Consider the following 21,572-nt stretch of genomic DNA (forward strand, 5'->3'; position numbering starts at 1 on the left):
AAGACAGCAGGATAAGATGCAGACTTCATTATTCTTTTTGACCAGTTTTTGGATTGCCTCAAACATCTTCAAGAACAATTAAAGACGAGGTGATAACTTCTAGCCTTGTCAGTACTGTGTAACCAATCAAATTCCAGGAAGAATACTGAAAGCTCCCTCCCTCTTTCCAAAGTCACTGTGTTGCATGTTGGCGTATTCCTACCCATCAGGAACTTGACTGAGAATCACAAACATTGATTGTTTTAATCCCTTACAGCTCTTCTGTCTTAACACTCAGATAGTGAGGGTGTCTGAGCACTGCCCTCAGCACTTGTTCAGGATTATTATTTGGGTTATTAAAACAAGACAACAAAGGCCTCAATTGTAACTTTTAATGATGAAGTGCAAAATTGTTTAGCTATTGGATGGTCAGATGGCTGTTGTCCACATTGCCTGCTCCTCGGGTTTACTGCCACACACTTACATGGAAGTTATTTTTCAGGAGAGGTTGATTCAGTCCCCATCCAGCACCATGCCTACTCGGACTGTGTCACTGTAGAATTTCCCAGCGTTGTCTGAGCCCCCAAACACCAGCAGCTTGTGGCAGGACCCTGTGCTGCATCGACTCGAGTTCAGATACACTAGGCTGTGACCTGTCCGTGGCACGGAGCAGAGTATAGGGTGAGACAGACTGCTCCAACTGTAGGTGTCTGGTGAGGGGTGTGTGGGGGGAGGTAGAAGAAAGAATAAGGATTAGACTCAACGTGTCAGATGGTCAAATTGTCACGAGATGGATCTCTGTTTTTGCCAAGGTCTCCTCACTAGAACATGCTTGTTTTGCAATCTCAGTCAACAACTCGAAACTGAAACAGGTGCAGTGTGTACATGTGTTCTTTCTGTCTGCAAACAGGACCCACTGCACTCATGGACAGACCTTCCAGACCATAGCTAGTGAACCCGACTGATGACCCTAAATTAGTTGTCAGCATAATTATTTGCATACTCAGGATGACCCAGGTATCATCTAATTGCAGACTCACATCCAGTGTGGTGAGGCTGTTTGGGTTATGGTCAGTACCTCACTCTTGTGAACAGCTGCAGGGACGTGCTGTTTGATACGATCTGCCAACCTTCAGGATGTTGAGCCAATATATCTAGCATCACACTGGCACTAAAATGATGCTTGTGTTGGTTTCTCTTTATTCATTCATGGGATGAGGGTATCACTGGCTAGGCCAGCATTTACTACATATCCCTAACTACCCAGAGGGCAGTTAAGAGTCAACCACATTGCTGTGTGTCTGGGGTCACATGTAAAGCAGACCAGGTAAGGATGGCAGTTTCTTTCCCTGAAGGATATTAGTGACCGAGATGGGTTTTTCTGACAACTGATTCACAGTTACCACTACATTACTAGTTCCAGATATGTTAAATTCAAATTCCACCATCTTCCCTGGCAGGATTTGTACCCAGGTCCCCAGAACATTATCTGGGTCTCTGAATTAACAGTCCAGCGATAATACCACTAGACCATCACCTCCCTTTGTGTATTAGGCACAACATCTTTTTGGCTGAACAGCAGCACCAATTCATAACAAACTTCAATCATATTGCTACTGCTTAGCAGCAGTGTAAAACTACAGGCTTCACCTATTGCTCAGACTCTCAAGATACTTTACCCTTCTGAGGTAAACAGGGCACCTTTCAGGACCAAAAGTAACCGTCTTCGGGCCTTTCGCGAGTTTACATGAAGAATGATCTGCGCTGTAATGTTCTATGAAGGTCACTGTTATCGCACAGGATAGCTTTGACATGCCCTATTTCAGCATGATGTTTGCACGTGAACAAATGGCCAACCTATTCATGTGTGACAATGTAGGAATTACAGCATGCAATATCTGACATAGTCATCAGTCAACAACACAAGAGGAGAGATAAGGAGAAACAAACTAAAAGATTTATACAGCTCCAGAAACAGCAATAAATGGGAGCTTTAAATCCATAGGACAATCACACAGAAAGACAGACAGACACAGAGAGAGACAATGACAATCAATGGCTTTGCAGCTAGAGGCTACATCCTTGGCCTTACCTATATTGAAGATGAACAAATCCTGCAGGGCTCCGCTCAGATTATGCCCACCGCTGATCAGCATCTTGTTGCCACACACAGGAACGGCAGCATGGCAGCTAGAAGAAAGAATTGCTTTGTCACAGCATCTTTCACAACACCCAGGCACTCCAAACAACCTTGGATCCAAAGCAGCAAACTTGAGAGATGATAACACCCTCCAACCAGATTTTAAAGCTTAATTCCTCCTGCAGTGTACCTTCTCCAATAGGGAGGCAACAGTCCAGTGGTATTATCATTAGACTGTTAATCCAGACACCAAGGTAATGTTCTGGAGACCTGGGCTCGAATCCCACTACAGCAGGTGGTGTAATTTGAATTCAGTAAAATCTGGAAATAAAAGCCTAATGATGATCATGAATCCATTCTTGGAAAAACCCATCTGGGTCACTACTGCCCTTTAGGGAAGGAATCTGCCTTCTTTACCTGGTCAGGCCTTACATACGACTCCAGACCCACAGCAATGGGGTTGACTCCTAACTGCCCTCTGGGCATTAAATGCTGTTTTTTTAGCCAGCGATACCGTCATCCCGTGAATGAATAAAAACAATGTACAGCACAGGATTAGATACAGAGTGAATAAAGTGGTCAAGAGGGTATATGGTACGCTTGTCTTCATCAGTCAGAGCAAGTCAGGTTGCAGCTGTATGGAACTTTAGTGAGATCACACTTGGAATACTGTATGCAGTTCTGGTCAGCACACCACCAGAAGGATGTGGAGGCTTTGGAGAAGGTACAGAAATAGTTTGCCAGGATGTTACCAGGTTGAGGGTATTAGCTATAAGGAGAGATTGTACAAACTTATTTTGTTTTCACTTTAATGTCAAAGGGTGAGATGTTTAAGGTTGAAGGAGGTACATTTAAAGGAGATGGGAAAGGCAGTTTTTTTTTAAATGCAGAGAGTGGCTAGTGCCTGGAAAGTGAAGGCAGATACAATAGCAATGTTTAATAGCAGCCTTGACAGACACACAAACAGGCAGGGATATGGACTACAAAGAGGCAAAAGGTTTTTAGTTTAGAAAGGCAGTCTTGGTGGGCTGAAGGGCCTGTTCCTGTGCTGGACTGTTCTTTGTAAAGTCTAGTGACAGTCCCCTATCAAACACTCCCAGGACAGGGACAGCACAGGGTTATATACAGAGTACACAAACAGGCAGGGATATGGACTACAAAGAGGCAAAAGGTTTTTAGTTTAGAAAGGCAGTCTTGGCGGGCTGAAGGGCCTGTTCCTGTGCTGGACTGATCTTTGCAAAGTCTTGTGACAGTCCCCATCAAACACTCCCAGGACAGGGACAGCACAGGGTTATATACAGAGTAAAGGTCCCTCTACACTGTCCCCATCAAACACTCCCAGGACAGGGACAGCATGGGGTTAGATACAGAGTAAAGGTCCCTCTACACTGTCCCCATCAAACACTCCCAGGACAGGGACAGCACGGGGTTAGATACAGAGTAAAGGTCCCTCTATACTGTCCCCATCAAACACTCCCAGGACAGGGACAGCACAGGGTTATATACAGAGTAAAGCTCTCTCTACACTGTCCCCCATCAAACACTCCCAGGACAGGAACAGTACGGGGTTATATACAGAGTAAAGCTCTCTCTACACTGTCCCCCAACAAACACTCCCAGGACAGGGACATTACGGGGGCCCAAACTTTTCCTGAGCCCAGATTAGGTGGAGTCAAATCACATTATTCAACTCCAATATCATGCCCACATCCAGATTTTGGGAAACACAACCAAACACAATGCTGTCACTGTTTGCTTTGTGAATCTACACTGGCTATCCCGTATGGTCTGTCAGTGAGACCAAATATAAAGAGCAAGAATCGGACCAGTGCCAGTTCACAGCTTTCAGACTCTAGAGCTGTGCATTTCTCCCATCGCCCTCCTGAAGTGTCCATGTCAATGTTCCTCACTGGTACCTACCATCGTGGTGGAGGAGGGGCTCGACTCTGGATGTTAATGTACTCCATGAAGCCTAGAAGAAACAGGCAGTGTCAGTTCAGAAACAAATCAACTTGCAGAGCATTCTTCAACTGAAAATACAAGCAGTTCCCTCTTCCACCACTCCCTGCACCAAGCCACGACAACCCCAGACAGCACCAGTCACTCAGATGGCTGGATGATGTTAAATGGAGATCACTTCACAGAGTAGTGCAATTCTCCACCTCGACTCCCAGTAAGGTTGTTGGGATTGGCAATCAACTAAAAGTTTCAAAATAGCTTTTACCTCGCAAAAAAACATTAAAGGCCACAGAAACACGTGGGGACATTAGCCTTAGATCAGCTGGAGACAGATTGAATGATGAAACACGTTCAAGGGGCTGAATAGACTTCAGCTGTTCCAGTTTTCTGAATCAGGAATCCTGGTGACAGCATCAATGATGCGATTCCACTGAGTTACTGTTGACAATCCAACAGCCCCAAGATCACCTCTACTGAGACCAGGCTTTTATTTCCAACATCTTAAAACCAGAATTCAGATTTTCAAAAGTGTCTGTGGTTACACGCCTGTTTCCCTGAGTTTATGATGATCAGTGCACCCCCGTACTCTGAGGTGGCCAATGTTTCTATAGTACGTACACACACACACACACACACACACACGTGAAGTCTAGACCATGTAAAACAACTGTTCATAAAATTAATGCAAATAGCTCTAATAGTGGACCGCACAATTCAGGTTGACCAACCTCATCAAGTTACCATCGACATCGCTCCCTTCATTAGCCCATCCCATAATTTTGTCTCTGGTGAGAAGTTCTCAACTCCTCTTCCTATCCCCAGAACATCGGCGTTTTTACCTTCAGAAGCCCCTCCGAGGGGACTCCAATCTATTACAGGGACCAATCTCCAAGGAGTGAGTTTCTGATAGCCCCTCCCACCCTGTTCTTAAGCCTGAAACCTGGAGTTTCCTCACCAAGATCCAACATGTGAAGGTCGTTCAGGAACACTCTGCTCCGACTGCCACCAAACAGGATGAGTTTATCTCGCAGGAGAGTGCCAGAGTGACTGAGAGAAAGAGAGAGAGACAACAAGGGAGAAACAGAAATATCTGCTGAACCACCTCCACCATTAGCAGCCGGCATTCCCTGTGGCCACACTGCAGAATTCCTGGAAAGTAGAATTTCCATCTCGATATCCCACTGCCCCAGACACCAAACAGGTGCACAGACTCCCATCTCACTGACCTGCCCAGGAGGTAATGGTATCCACTCTGGTCTAGAGGGACCATGACCATCAAAATCAGAATGTTGTGGGTTTAAATCCCAACCCATTCACCAGATCCACATTCTGACCCCAAGGAACCACATTTCACACGAGACCTGACATCAAGCTCCCATCATCTACCTCAGGAGGATAGAGGGGATGCCACAGGCTCCATTCAAACAGCAGGGGAGATGCCTTTGGAGTCCTCAGGTGAACCTCAACTAATATCACAAAGGAGGAGGTGGATCTGGAGTTAATATCCCTTCACTGTTTGTTTGCAAACAGGCTCAGACACAAAACAGCTAGTGAACCGAACCAAGCCAACCATAGCAAGCAGCGAGTAACTCCCCTCCCAACTCCCCAAAGCCTGTCCACCACCGACAAGGCACAGATCAGGAGTGGGATGGAATCCTCCCCACTTTTCCTGGATTGGGACAGCTGTAACAACACTCAAACTCGACACCATCCAGGACATGGACTGCAGCGGTTCAAGGAAGCTCACTACCACCTTCTCAAGGACAACTCGGGATGGGCAACAAACACTGGCCCAGTCAGCAACACCCATATCCCAACAGTGAATGAAACAAAAGCAGACCAAATACCCTGGAACTAAACAAAGACAAGATTAAGCAAAGTGATCTTAAAGATATCAGATTGCTGTTAAAAACCCATGACTGATGTCCTTTAGGGAAGGAACCTGGCACCAGGGTGCTGATCTATGTGACTCCAGTCTCTATGCCAATATGGGGTTGATGTTCCCATCCTCTGAAGGGATTCTGGTTCAAGCAGCAAGGGTAGCCCCTGTGCTCAGGGCAAACCGGGGGGGTGGGTAATAAGTGCTGGCTCATCCCGTATTCTGACTAAACCAGACTGATGCCAACATTCCCAGCACCCTGCCATGCTAGATCTGGAGGGTGACTCACCCGTAGCGAGGGAGGGGCCTTTCACCCACCACAATAGGCTGATACCAGATCTCATGCTCAGCGTTGAAGATGTACAGGGTGTTGCTGCAGCTTTCTTTGGTCAGTGGCGCTCGGCAAAGTAACCCACCGAATACAAAGAGTTCCCGATGGAAGACCACCGCACTGTGATAGGCCAGTGAGGGCACCTTGCCCCTCCCCTGGGAGAGCAGAACGATTCCATTAAACCTCAGACAGATACAACAAGAACACAGCAGGTCCAAGAGAAAATCTCTAAGGGACTTTAGACAAAAAAAAAATCAAGTTACACAACGTGATATTAGGGCAGATAACTGGACACTGAATTAAAGAGGAAGGTTTTAAGTCACATCTTAAAAAGAGGAAAGAGGCAGAAGGGTGTTCTGAGGGAACTGCAGACATTGGCAGACAGCAGCTGAAGACACGGAGGTGATCAAAACCGAGGATGCCCAAGAGAGGGAGGAGCTGATGGCCTAGTGATATTCTCCCTAGACTATTAACCCTGAGACAAGATAATGTCCTGAGGACCCAATCTGAAGTCCCACCACAGCAAACAGCGGAATCTGAATTCAGTAAAAATCTGGAAGCAAGAGTCTAATGGCAACCATGATATCATTGCCAAATTGTCAGGAAAAACCCAGCTGGGTCACTAATCCCCTTTAGGGAAGGAAACTGCCATCTTTACCTGGTCTGGTCTCCATGTGACTCCAGACCCTCAGCAATGTGATTGACTCTTAACTGTCCTCTGGGTAATTAGGGATGGGCAATAAATGCAGGTCTCATCCCGTGAATGAATTAAAAAAAAGGCAAGAATCAGAGCAAGACAGATCTCAGAGGGCTGTGGGGGAATAGGTGGGACCATCAAAAGCTTTGAGAAAGATTGCATCGATACAAGTCCATCTGACAGATTTACCAAATTGTGGAATCGTTTATATCCACCGGAGAGTTTTCCACAACTTCAGTTTGACAGTGGATGCTGACCAATGATCGGGAATGAAGTATCTACCCTCAGGGTCTTGATGAGCGAATATAAACGCTGCTTCAGCGACTGTAACACATCTACCCGAGAGTGATAGACAGACCGGGAGTGGGGGACGGGGGACACCACCCTCTCAATAACCACCTTCCATGTAGGTGACCTCACAGCTTCCAGAGTTTCAGGTGAGGAGTCAGGTTCCTCTTAAAGGAGTCGAGGGTTTCTGCCTCATCCACCAAACCAGGCCGTGAATGCCATGCAGCCACTACCTTCTGCGCAGGTGATATTCTCACGCCCACAATTCATTCCAATGACCTTCAATCTATGCAGCCGAGAGAGTGGTGCTGGAAAAGCACAGCAGCTCAGGCAGCATCCGTGGCGATGGCCTGCTGTGCTTTTCCAGCACAACACTCTTGACTCTAATCTGCAGTCCTCACTTTCACCTAGTTGATTTTAACCTCACTGTGAAGCCTCTAACAAGGACGCCTACCTTGAAGAAGTTCTCCTCCTTTCTCTACAAAGATCTCGGAGTCTCTCTCTCATTGCAACTCCCAGGTTGCTTCCTGAAGCTCTTCAGCCACATCCTGAAACAGGGTCACTACCACAGCCACATCTCCCTCCCTCTGTGCCTGCCTATGGAACCGACTCATCCCAAACCAACTCTGGACTAGATTTAGACCAATGCAATTTGGATCAGGATACTGCCTGACCTGCTGTGGTTTTCCTCTCTACTCATCTCCAGTATCTGCAGACCTCACTTTCGCCCTTAAAATCTATGGGGCCTGGTAAAGGAGCTGTCCACTCGGGGTGACAGGTCTTCCCCATGCACTCTGTATAAGGCCCTCATCACCTTTTACACCTCAACTGTACAATGGCAGAGCATCATCCAAACAGCTTCCTTTCCCCCATTCTTCAACATTTACACACATTGGGAGGTGGGGGGTCGGGGTGGTGGATACACAATCGTCTTTGATAATCTGATAAATGTGAGGTGAGCAAGACAAGGAAGCACTCAATGAATGCAGGACACTAGGAAGCTCAGAGAACAGAGGGATCTTGGCGTGCTTTATCCCCAGATCCCTGAAGGTGGAAGGACACATTTGTCTAAGGAGGTATACGAGACACTTTCCTTTATCTGTCAAGGCATCGAATGGAAGAGCAGGGAAATGGTGTTGGAGCTGTACAGGACTTTGGTGAGGCCACAGCTGGAGTACTGTGGGTAGTCCTGGTCCCCACACTATAGGAAGGATATGACTGTGATGGAGGATGTGCAGAGGAGATTCACCAGGATGTTGCTGGGAATGGAGCAGTTCAGCAATGAAGAGACACTGGCTAAGCTCAGGGTGCTTTCTTTAGAGCAGGGAAACTGAGGGGGGGGGGGGCTGGAGAAGGGATTATAATACTCAGAGGGCACAAGATGCAGAGAGAGAGAGAGAGAGAGAGAGAGATGAAGAAAGACAGTTGGAAATTAAAGAGCATTGGATGATTGAAAGTGGAAAAAACTGGAGGAGATGGAGGTCAATGTGAGGTAGTGTGTTTATCTGTGTGAGGAGCCATTTCCTTTGGTATTCAAACAACTGCTCCTACTTACAATTACAGAAGACCACTTCCAGGTCAAAGTATCCAGAACGTAGACATTATTGAAGCATTGCTCATCTTTCACCCCTCCGAAAATGTAGACGCGTTTGGTGTCAGCATCATAGGTGGCAGAGTGACCACAGACACGTCGAGGAACTGGAATGGTCTTTGTAGAGGTCGTCTCCAAGGGAAACCAGAAATTCTCACCATTATCTGCTCAAAGTTCAAACCAAGAACACATCAATGTAGAAGAAAAAAAAAACTATTCCCTTTGGAATAAAGGCCAACATTCCATTTGCCTTTCTTGTTTCCCAAGAATCTCAGATGCTAGCGTTTGGTGATTCATGAATGAAGATTGCTAAATCCCTCTGTCTGCAGCCTTTCTCCCACCTCTGTCATCTACAAACTTTGCGATAGTACATTCACTTTCCTCATCCAAGTCAATACAGATCTTGTCAATAATTGTGGGCCCAGCACTGATCCCTGTGGAATTCCTCTAGTTACAGGTTGCCATCCTGAAAACGTTCCCTTATCCCCATTCTGTCTTCTACGAGTTAGCCAATCCTCTATTCATGCTGGTACACTACCTTCAACACCATGGGGTCTTATAAGTATCCTAATGTGTGGCACCTTATCAAGTGCTTTCTGAAAATCCAAAAATATTACATCCACTGCTTCCCCATTTTCTATTCCGCTTGTTACCACCTCAAACAATGTAGTAAATGCATTAGGTGTGATTCCCCCTTCATGAAGCCATGTAGACCCTGCTGGATTATATGTATATACGTCTAAATGCTCTGCTACTACAACCTTTATAACAGACTCTGACATTTTCCAAAGACAGACCTGAAGCTAACTGGCATATGGTTACTTGCTTCATTTTTGTCTTCCTCCTATTTGAAACAAAGGTGTTACACTGACAGTTTTCCAATTCATTCGGACTTTTTCAGAATCTAAAAGATTCCTGGAAGATTACTCCCAGTGCATCCACACTCTGTAGCTACTTCCACTCACATTCTAGAATGCATCTAATCAGGTCTGCAAGACTTTACTGGGAGCGTGGGGGACCTGGTGGGTCCGAGGTTTGCTTAGGGGTGGATTGAAGACCTCTGAAGAACGCAGCAACCAATGGTGGTGATGGGGGGACAGGAGGAATTGTGAAGGATTACTTATGGTTAGAATCTGTGGACTGCCACCCTATAACTTATAGTTAAAACACTAATCCCCTTGTAAAACGCCCTCTACACACAAACATCCAGAAACAAAATACAGATCTGAAAGTAGAGCGTTCCTATGAAACTGCTCATAAGCTGAAACGGCGTAAAGCAAAGAAGCAATTCCCATTAAATTTCAGAAAACGTTTTTGAGCGTTCCCAGACCCAAACAAATCCTACCAAATAAAACACACAAAACCTAAACTAACACTAACATACAGTAAAGGCCAGAGGTTGGGGTAGTAGGAGGTACAGGATACCTTAGGACATAGCTTGCTAACGAATCACAAAATAAATGGAGGTAAAGCACAGATGCTCTCAGACACAGTTCAAAGCTGATGCTGAGTGTAGTTCCTAGGGAAAGTGCTTGGCGGCGCCACACTCCCTGCGCATGCTTTTTTTGTAAAAGTGAAAATCTTCTTTCAGTTCGCGAAAACAGATACTAAAGTAGGTCATTTGTAAAAGGACACAGTTCAAAGCTGATGCTGAGTGTAGTTCCTAGGGAAAGTGCTTGGCGGCGCCACACTCCCTGCGCATGCTTTTTTTGTAAAAGTGAAAATCCTCTTTCAGTTCGCAAAAACAGATACTAAAGTAGGTCATTTGTAAAAGTGAACTGGCATGAGAATGCTCGAAATGTGGGGAATATCTGTAAAACATTGATGTTATGAAATAAAGGGATAAAAAGTACTTGGAAGGGAGCTGGTTGGTACCAGTCCTCAGGATTTGATGGGCTGTGCCTTTTGTTTCCAGAGTCCTTCAGTTCTTTCATCTTTTCCTTCAGATTCTTTCGCTTCTTCACAGGAGGCACAGAGTGACTGGGTCACAAATGATAAAAGTCTCTGACTTATTGGGTAAAAGCCACAGCTTACAGCAACCGGTGGCAGAAAACAACTGACTTTGTGTAGCGTTTGTAGACAGAGGGGGGCGGGGGATATCGCATCCATTCCAAAGGCTTCTCACTGTCTCGCACATATCCACGTGCTGTTCAGTTACCCAGGGTCCTGACAGCTGTCATCAGGCTGATGACCTTCACCTTTGGAATTCAAGACTGGTCACAAGGTGCACAGACTAATCAGCTACACGTTGCCAGCCGAATGTTGCTTTGTAAACATGACCTGGTGCTGTGCCATTTCTTTACACGTCCCCCTCCCCACTAAATGTTTGTAAAGCAACACAACTTACAATGAGGTTCAGTAACTTGCTTTTTTAAAAGCAGGTACAGAAATTCTTCCCTCAGTCCTCTCTTGTAAAATAATCCTTTTCCCAGTTGAGCCCACAAAAAGAAAGAAAACTAAAGACAGTTTTTATTGTGACACAAGCCCACCTGGTTCACTACTGCAATCCTTACCTGGTCTGGTCCACATGGGACTTCAGACCCACAGCAAGGTGGTTGACTCTAAACTGCCCCCTGAAAAGGCAAAGCTAATTACTCAGTTCAAGGGCAGTTAGGGATGGACAATAAATACTGGCCCATCCAGCAATACCACATCAAGAATGCAAAAAGACTACAACAGCATCTTGGGGTTGAGTGTGCCCTTTTGTTAGTTTGAATTGAATTTGGAGATTCTGTTCTCTTGTTACGGACTGCCCTGATAAGTAAAGTAGTTTCTTTCTATTAATCCTATTAAATCTTTTCATCATCTTAACTGTTCAATTAGACCACTTCGATAAATTTAATTTTGATACTGAACAGATCACAGACAGAATCTTGGAGACTGTTCTCAGTTGAACTCTCCATCACTGGAAACTCAATCATCACTACCTCCTAACTGCATGGTGCCCAGAGCCGATCGCAGTTTCTCCAGTTCCCTGATGTCACTCACCGAGCTCCAACCTCCACAGACCATCTTTACAGTACCTCTTCGGTCCCCTCTCCCCTCCAATCAGAATGGCTGTGTCTGGGTCACTCAGGCACAGTGTGTGATTCCAGCGTGGACTTGGACAGGCTGCAAAACAGCGAGAGAGGGTCATCTCCGCAGTTAGTTACTGAACGAGCAAGCGAGAGAGGGGTCACATCAGGGTGCTTGAGAATCACAGGGCTTTCCCAGGAACCAGAGCTGTTCCTTCCCTGGAAAAGTTAACAGGTGGCAGAATGAGCTGATGGCATACAGAGTCTGATTCCATTCAGGGATGTATTCCTCCGTGTGAAACAGAACCTGATTGGCCAGCGATCACATGAACAGCTTGTACCAAACAAGTGCCACTAAAGGCTGCTCAGTGACCCTCAGGAAGTTTACTGACCCAACTGTGACAGCAATCCACAGCTGAACAGGTCACAGGAAGTTTCATTGAGGTTTAGACATTGTTTTGGTGTTAAAGAGACACTTGGAAGAAAAAACTGTGAGGAAGATGGCATGGGACTCCAAAAGGACATTGACAAGTTGGTAGTGTGGACGAAGAGGGAGCAGATGAGGGTCAATGCAGAGGATTGTAGGGCAATGCATTTTGGTCGAAGAACATTGAAAGACAATATAAAACAGGGGAACCATTGTAAAGGGGTGAGTGCAGGGTCAGAGGGAGCTGGGTGTAGATGTGCACAGATCATTAAAGGAGGCAGGACTCCTTCACAGGCTTGGAGGGCCGAAGGGCCTGCTCCTGTGCTGTAATTTTCTTTGACCCGGGGAGAGAGCAGTAAATAAAGCACACACTCCTCAGCTTTATACATAGAGACATGGAGTTCAAGAGCAGGGAGGTGATGGTGAGTTTGTACAAGACCCTTGTTAGACCCCAGCTGGAGTGTTGTGTACAGTGTCTTTTCCCAAGGGGGCTGAATTACTCCCTTTGGGACTAACGTTACTGCACAGTGTCCATTCAAACGGCACAGACCCAGACCCAGTGTCTAGAAAGTGAGTGAATTATGGAGACTGTCATATATTCACAGCACAATCGCATTCAAAGCACAAACTAAACATTTCCCAGTAGGTTATGAGCAAGTCCACAGGTAGCAGGGTATACCTCACCCCCCCGGCCCCCTTCCCACCCTCGACCCAGTGGTGAAAGGGAAGCGTCTTTGATTTAGTCTGATGTTTAGAATCAGTGCTTGCTCACCTTTCAGTCTTCTCACACCAGCATCACTACCTAGGACAGAAACAGGAACAACAGTCAACTGTCATCCCTCCATCCCATAATATGTTATTTAACGTGGCAACGTGCCAATTCTTCAGCCAGCCCTGTGGGGGTCAGGGGCTTAGTCTGGGACATTTGAAGGTTTGGAAACTCCCAGATCACCGAATTTTCAAAAGGCTGTTCTTCCCTACAATGGAGGGAACTGTCCCTCTTCCCTTCAACAAATACATTTCAGTTTGGAAGTTTTCAACCAGCATTCCTACCTCCCCCAGAATCCAAAACGCTTAGCGAGAGTTTCCCATAGTCATTCCCTTCAGTGTGAAGGAGTTTCCTGACATTACCCCTGAACAGTTGGGCACAAGTTGGAGTTTGTAACCATTTTCCCCCTTAACCTGGGCTGCTCCCCCTTCCCACCTCCTCAAACCAAACCTACAGTCTATCAACTCCTTTGACCATCTGAAACATCTCCATTAGATGGTCCTTGGGGCAGGTGACCTCCCATGGCCACACCATCTACTCAACAGAACCAACCATAGCCTCACCGACAAAAGCAGAAATTGCTGGAAAAACTCAGCAGGTCTAGCAGCATCTGTTGAGAAAGAAAGCAGAGTTAATGTTTTGGGTCCAGTGCCCTTCTTCAGAACTGACTGTAGCTAGGAAAAGATATATATATATATCTGGGGTGGGGGTTGGATGAAGAGTAAACAATAGGTAGAGATGGAGCCCAGAGAGAGAAGATCAGTTGAGCAGACAAAGGGAGGGGAAACAGTCAGCCTGGGAGAATAAATGGGTCCATTAGCGACAGATTGTTTGTGATAAAAGCCCATGTGATAACAGGGCCTGGTGTGTGGGGGTTGGGTAAGGACTTGGGAGAAGGTGCTGAGGCCCTAAAGTGAAACTGGAAGAACACCACCTCATTTTTCACTTGGACACCCTGCAGCCTTCAGGACTCAATATCGAGTTCAACAGTTTTAGGGCCGGAGCACCTTTTCCCATGTCCTTCCCCCTAACCCCCACACACCAGACCCTGTTATCACACGGCCTAATACCACAACCATCCCATTGTCAGCCATTAACGGTCCCCATAAGCAGCTATTCATTCTCCCAGACTGACCCTGACCCATTCCTTTGTCTAGCCAACTGTTTGTCTCTCTGACTTCCATCGCCACCTATTGCATACTCCTCTCCCCTCCCCCAACCCAACCGTCAGCATACATACCAACCTTTTTCTAATCACAATCAGTTCTGAGGAAGGGTCACTCGACCCAAAACGTTAACTCTGATTTCTCTCCACAGATGCTGGCAGACCTGCTGAGCTTTGCCAGCAATTTATGTTTTTGTTTCTGATTTAGAACAGCTTTGGTTTTTTTTTTAAATATTATTCCCAGCTTCACCTAGCTCGTCGGAAGAAACTGTCTCTTTTCCAGAAGAGTCTGTGTCCTTTCCAGAGGAGTCCGTGCCCCCTAACGGAGCAGGAAATGGTGCCTGAGGACAGGAAGCCTCCTCCGTCTTCAGGGTGAAATTCAGGCTCCTGTCTTGCTGTAGATGGGCATGGCCCACTTGAGGCTGCAGAGAGAACCGAGATGTTAGTGTAGAACCGCACATCACCCCTTCACCACTCCCCCATACCACCTCACCCGGAGATTTCTGGGTTTCCTACACAGACTGGCCAAAAGATTTGACTGGGAGTATTCCCCAGGAAGGAGAGATTGGAGGTGGAGGGCAGTAGCACAGATTCACTACAGTGGGACCACAGTTGTAGGAGTTAAGTTATAAGCAAGGTGTGTACAATCTAAACTCTAATCCCCTTGAGGACATAAAGTTAAAGGATGACCAAATTGAAGGTGATCAAAGACGTTACAAGGATAGAGAGAGAGAAAATGTTGTTTTTGGCTGGGGATAGTGGGAACAAAGTTCAAGCATAGAGATGTACAGCACAGAAACAGACCCTTCACTCCAACTCATCCGTGCTGACCAGATATCCCAACCTAATCTAGTCCCACTTGCCAGCACCGGGCCCATAGCCCTCCAAACCCTTCCTATTCATATATCCATCCAGATGCCTTTTAAAATGTTGCAATTGTACCAGCCTCCACCACTTCCTCATTCCATACACACACCACCCTCTACATGAAAATGTTGCCCCTCAGGTCCCTTTTATATCTTTCCCCTCTCCCCTAAACCTATCCCCTCTAGTTTTGGTCTCCCCTACCCCAGGGAAAAGACTTTGTCTATTTATCCTATCCATTCCCCTTGTGATTTTATAAACCTCTATAAGGTCACCCCTCAGCCTCCGACGCTCCAGGGAAAACAGCCCCAGCCTGTTCAGCCTCTCCCTGTAGCTCAAATCCTCCAACCCTGGCAACATCCTTGTAAATCTTTTCTGAACCCTTTCCAGTTTCACAACACCCTTCTTATAGCAGGGAGACCAGAATTACAAGCAATATTCCAAAAGGGGCCGACCACTGTCTGTACAGCATCAACATGACCTCCCAACTTCTATACTCAGTGCTCGGAACAATAAAGGAAAGCATACCAAGTACTTTCTTCACTGTCCTCCACTTTCAAAGGCGCTATGAACCTGCATTTCAAGTGTCACAAAGCTAGTCCTTTTTGTTTAGAAAAGCTGTTCCTTGGCTCAAGGAGACTCTGTCCTTTTTTCAAGGTGTGGTGTATATTAATGACCTGGTGATTTTTCGTCACTCATGGAAGGAACATTTACAGCATTTATCAGACTTGTTTGATCGACTTCAGAAGGCAGGCTTGGTGGTAAACCTTGTTAAAAGTGAATTTGCCAAAGCCCAAGTCACCTTCCTGGGCCGTGTTATTGGACACGGACAAATGGCCCCACAGGATGTGAGAACAAAAATAATCGGGGAATTTTCCCACACAGTCAACAAAAAAAAAAAGCAGTACTACAGTCCCTGGGATTGAGTGGATTTTATCCGAAAGTTTGTGCCAAACTTTAGCAATATGGCTGCTCCACTCACCGAATTGTTTAAAAAAAGGGCAAGAAGTTTCAGTGGACTGTCAAAAGGCACTTGACAGCCTAAAAACTGTATTACCCACTGCCCCAGTATTAGCCACACCTGATTACACAAAGCCTGTCAAGGTGGCTATGACGACAGAGGTGCGGGTGTCGGTGCGGTGCTCCTGCAGGAGGATGACCAAGGAATAGAAAGACCCATCGGGTATTTTTCCAGGAGGTTGAACGCTCATCATCAGAAATATTCAACGGGGGGGAAAAAAAAAAGACTTTGAGCTTGGTGTTGGCATTACAACATTTCAGTTTATATTACCATCTGAGACAATCATATACACTGATTTGTGGAGAAATTTCAGGACAAGAATGGCAGTCTGTTCAGATAGAGCTTGTTGTTGCAGCTGTTCACTTTGACAATTGTGCAGGTGACGGGTCACAGAAACGTGATTGTCGATGCGTTACCGAGACTCGAACGAGATACGGAGGAGTTCAGTGTGGGTATACCTTGGCCTGAATTTGCATGAGGTTCTGCATGATAGTATAGTGTATATGTGTGTTTAAATTACTAACCAGGGTTTTGAAGAGTTAAAAATGAAGCCATCTTTTGGTATTGATGGGTTTTTTTTAAAAAAAAAGGAGGGAGGGAGGTGTCACAAAGCTAGTCCTTTTAATTCCAAAATGCTGCTCCATAGCCCAAGGAGACTCTGTCCTTGATTTTTTTCAGAGGGCAATAAATTGAGCCAGGCTTCGATCAGTTTGGTTTGGTACAGATGAAAAGGATTTTGAGAGGCCTTTTGTTTATATGTAAACAGATGAGACTTCAGGCCAATGTGGTCATGTTTTAGAAGTGACCTGTATAAAGAGAGGGGAGTGGTCAGCTCTCTAGCTGAGTTGAGCTGATTTTAGTTCAGTCTTGAACGGGGAAGTTCAACAGGGAGCTGTGTGGAAATGGTCTCTTTTCCGCCCTTCAACGTCAACCTGTAAGCACGTGTTCCATTTGTACTGTGTTTTAAAGGGAGCTTGCTTATTGGGATTGTTGTGTGTATTAAATCTCTTTAGATAGGCCGAGTTCTGTAGGGGTGCTTTGTTCTTTGTGTTTCATTGTGTATTTCTGTGAATACATTTTTTTGTCTGTTTTAAAATGTAGTAGTCAACCTAGCTATCTTACTCGGTGTAATATTCACTGTATACTTACCGAAACAAATTGCAAATTTAGGTCTAGGGCTGCCTGCTTAAGAATGTTTTGAGTGGTCTGGCCTAGTCCATAACACAAGGTCTCTTTGTTCAGCAACACTCCCCAGGATCTTACCAATCAGTGTATAAGTCCTGCTCTGATTTGCTTTTCCAAAATGCAGCACCTCGCATTTATCTAAATCAAACTCCATCTGCCACTCCTCAGTCCATTGGCCCATCTGATCAAGATCCCATTGTACTCTGAGGTAACCTTCTTCGCTGTCCACTACATCACCAATTTTGGTGTTATCTGCAAACTTACTAATTATACCTCCTATGTTCATATCCAAATCATTTATATAAAATGATGAAAAGTAGTGGACCCAGCATCGATCTGTGTGGCACACCACTGATCGCAGGCCTCCAGTCTGAAAAACAACCCTCCACCACCACCCTGTCTTCTACCTTCAAGCCAGTTCTGTATCCAAATGGTTAGTTCACCCGGTATTCCAAGAAATATAACCTTGCTAACCAGTCTCCCATGGGGAACCTTGTTGAATGTCTTACTGAAGTCCATATAGATCACGTCCACTGCTCTACCCTCATCAATCTACTTTATTGTTTATTCAAAAAAACTCAATCAAGTTGACAGAGAAATGGAGGATCATTTGGAGCTGACGCATCCAGATTAGCGTGTGTTCTTGGACAAGACTATCAAAGGATATTGACCTCAGGTGGGAAAATAGAGCGGAGGTATTTATTGATTGAACAACAAACCTAGCTCGAGGGGCTGAATGGCCTGTTCCAGCTGTTTTGAAAGTAACATTTTGTACATACCTTATTAATAGTAGGCAATACCTTTAGATGCTATTAATTGAAGCATTTGGGGTTTACATTCCCTCTCAGACTTGATAAATGAGTCAGGAATCAGACAGATACAAGCTGATCAGGGACCTGTACTGTGCTGTACTGTTCTTCCGCCCATGATGTTGTGCCGAACTTTTATCCTACTGCAAGATCAGATTAACCTACATACCGTACATTTTACTATCTTCCATGAGCCTATCCAAGAGTCTGAGAGTCAGTATGGGTGGAAGTCAGAAACAGGAAAGGAGCAGTCACTTTATTGGGAGTTTTCTACAGGCCCCCCAAATAGCAGAGGCATGGAGGCAGATTTTGAAAAGGTACAGAAGTAACAGGGTGTTGTCATGGGTGGCTTTAAATTCCCTAATGTTGATTGGAACTTTCTTAATACAAATAGTTTGATGGACCAGTTTTGTCAGGTGTGTCCAGGAAGGGACCCTGATTCAATATGTAGATAGGCCGACTAAAGGGGAGGCCATATTGGATTTGGTGACTGGCAACCAATCAGACCAGGTGCCAGATCTCTTTGTGGGAGAGCATTTCGGTGATACGGTGATCATAACTCCCTGACTTTTACTATAGTCATGGAGAGGAATAGGAACAGATGGTATGGGAAAGGATTTAAGTGGAGGAGGGGGAATTACAATGCAATTAGACACGAACTGGAGCTCCTAAATTGGGAACAGATATTCTCAGAGAAATGGGTGACAAATGTGAAGGTTGTTTAGGGAGCACTTGCTGATAGTGCTGACAGGTTTGTCCCACTGAGGCAAGGAAGGGATGGTAGGGTGAAGGGACCTTGAATGACAAGGGATGTGGAGCATCTAGTCAAGAGGAAGAAGGAAGCTTCCTTAAGGTTGAGGAGGCAAGGATCAGACAAGGTTCTAGACAGTTACGAGGTAGCCAGGAAGGAACTGAAGAATGGACTTAGGAGAGTGAGAAGGGGGCATGAAAAAGCTTTAGCGGGTAGGATTAAGGGAAACCCCAAGGCGTTCTACAATTATGCGAGGAACAAGAGGATGGCCAGAGTGAGGGTAAGGCCGATCAGGGACAGTGGAGGGAACTTGTGCCTGGAGTTGGAGAAGCTTGGGGAGGTCTTTAATAAATACATTGCTTCAGTATTCATGATTGAGAGGGACCTTAACATTTCTGAGGACAGCGTGAAACAGACTGATATGCCTGAACAGATTGATGTTAAGAAGGAGGATGTGCTGAAAATTTTGAAAATCATAAGGATAGATAAATTCCTCTGGGCCAGACGGGATATACCTAATATTAGTACAGGAAGTGAGGGAACAGATTGCAGTGCCTTTGGCGATGAGCTTTGCATCCTCACTGTCCTCTGGAGTTATTCCTTGTTCAAGAAAGGGAATAAGGATAATCCTGGGAATAACAGATCAGTCTTGTGTCTGTGGTAGATAAAGTATTGGAGAAGATTCTGAGAGAAAGGATTTATGATTACTTGGACAACGATAGTTTGATTAGAGATAGTCAGCATGGCTTTGAGAAGGGCAGGTCACATTTCACAATCTTACTGAATTCTTTGAGAATGTGACAAACACATTGATGAAGGTAGAGCAGTAGATGTGGTATATATGGATTTTAGCAAGGTGTTTGATCAGGATCCCCATGGTAGGGAAGAATTGATTTTGAACACAATCCCACAGGGAAATCACATTTCCAATCCCAAACCTTTTCCAGGGACTTACGAATGCAGAGAGACAGGGGAACGATGGACAGAAGTCGTCGAGGAGATCAGACAGGAGATCATCAAGGGCTGGGCGAGTCTTCACAGGGACCACTGGAGTGCTGCTCAAGAAATCCACCCGCTTCAACTAGCAAACAAAATACATCATTCTTAAAACATTCCAATCACAGGACGTGGCTGTCCAGCATTTACTGCCCTTCCCTCGTTGACCCTTGAGAAGGTGGGGGGTGAGCTGCCTTCTTGAACCGCTGCCGTCCACCTGCTCTGGGTTGACCCAAAATACCTTGAGGGACGGAATTCCAGGATTTTGACCCAGTAACAGTGAAGGAATGGCGATATATTTCCAAGTCAAGATGGTGAGTGACTCGGAGGGGAACTTGCAGGGGGTGGTGTTCCCATGCATCTGCTGCCCTTGCCGTGTCGGTGGTGGAGGGAGGGGATACTTATGGATGTGGTGCCAATCAAGCAGCTGCTTTGTCCCGAATGGGGTTGAACTTCAAGTATTGCTAGATCAGAAGAAGGGCTTATGCCCGAAATGTCGATTCTCCTGTTCCTTTGATGCTGCCTGACCTGCTGCGCTTTTCCAGCAATACATTTTTAAGCTCTGATCTCCAGCATCTGCAGTCCTCACTTTCTCCTAGATCAGAAATACTGCCTTGTATTTACATAGCATTTTTCTCAACCACTTTCTCAAAGCTCTTCATAACCAATTAGATATTTTTCAAAGTGCCTCTACCATTCACATGTAGCAAAGTCAGCAGCAAATTTATGCACAGCAAGATCCACAGACAGCACACTGATAATGATCAGATCACCTGTTTCTGTAACATAGCTTGGTATCTAAATACTGCCAGGGGCCCTCTGATAACAATATTGTAATGCCTTGAAAAATCCCACATGACCTTTCACATCCACCTCCGTGTAAAGCTCAGGCCTCAGTTTCACATTGAATGGATTTGAATTATTGTCATGTACGGAGGCACAGCGATCTGAAAAACAGCATCTCCAACAATGCAGCACCCTCTATGGGTGGGTTATATCTTGATGGTGATGGCAGTTGTCTGGCATTTGTGTGGCATCAAAGTAATTTGCCGCCTGTCAGCTCAAGCCTGACTATTGTCCAGATCTTGTTGCATTTGGACCTGGACAGGACAATTTTCCACATTGTCAGGTAGATGCCAGTGTTGTAACTGTACTGGAAGAGTTTGGCTTGGCAGGGTGGCAGGTTCTGGAGCACATGTCTTTGGTACTATTGCTGGGACCCAAAGCCTTTACAGTATCCAGTGCCACCATCTTGTTTCTTGATATCACACAGAATGAATCAAGTTGGCTGAAGAGTGGTATCTGTGTTGCTGGGGAAAACTGGAGGAGACTGAGATGGATCATCCACTCAGCATTTCTGGCTGGAGATTGCGAGGAATGCTTCAGTCTTACCTTTGCACTGATGGACTGGGCTCTTCCATCATGGAGGATGGGGATATTGGTGGACCCTCCTACTCAAGTGAGTTGCTTAATTCTCCATCAAGATGTGGCTAAGATCTGACCTGTTGGTTGCGGAATCGCTTAGCTCTATCACTTGCTGCTTATGCTGTTTGGCAAGTAGTCCTGTTTGGTGGCTTCACCAGGTTAGAACATAGAACATAGAAGAATACAGCGCAGTACAGGCCCTTCGGCCCTCGATGTTGCGCCGATCCAAGCCCACCTAACCTACACTAGCCCACTATCCTCCATATGCCTATCCAATGCCCG

General features: G+C 45.7%; 1 protein-coding gene across 1 annotated transcript in view; it reads right to left on the bottom strand.

The window, feature by feature from the left end:
* Positions 1-337: 337 nt before the first annotated feature.
* The window catches only part of zgc:163014 (uncharacterized protein LOC100038766 homolog), a 40,054-nt gene continuing 18,819 nt past the window's right edge, over positions 338-21,572 (bottom strand). Inside the window, exons 4-13 of the mRNA XM_043696887.1 lie at positions 19,825-19,950; positions 14,490-14,661; positions 13,078-13,107; positions 11,853-11,975; positions 8,829-9,028; positions 6,247-6,443; positions 5,034-5,125; positions 4,040-4,091; positions 2,072-2,169; positions 338-689 (exon numbers count right to left, since the gene is read on the bottom strand). Of these exons, the coding sequence (XP_043552822.1) occupies positions 493-689; positions 2,072-2,169; positions 4,040-4,091; positions 5,034-5,125; positions 6,247-6,443; positions 8,829-9,028; positions 11,853-11,975; positions 13,078-13,107; positions 14,490-14,661; positions 19,825-19,950 (1,287 nt within the window). The 3' untranslated portion in view covers positions 338-492. The remainder of the gene's footprint in view (positions 690-2,071; positions 2,170-4,039; positions 4,092-5,033; positions 5,126-6,246; positions 6,444-8,828; positions 9,029-11,852; positions 11,976-13,077; positions 13,108-14,489; positions 14,662-19,824; positions 19,951-21,572) is intronic.

The sequence above is a fragment of the Chiloscyllium plagiosum genome, chromosome 10 (assembly GCF_004010195.1).
Source record: "Chiloscyllium plagiosum isolate BGI_BamShark_2017 chromosome 10, ASM401019v2, whole genome shotgun sequence".
NCBI classification, from domain to species: Eukaryota; Metazoa; Chordata; class Chondrichthyes; order Orectolobiformes; family Hemiscylliidae; genus Chiloscyllium; species Chiloscyllium plagiosum.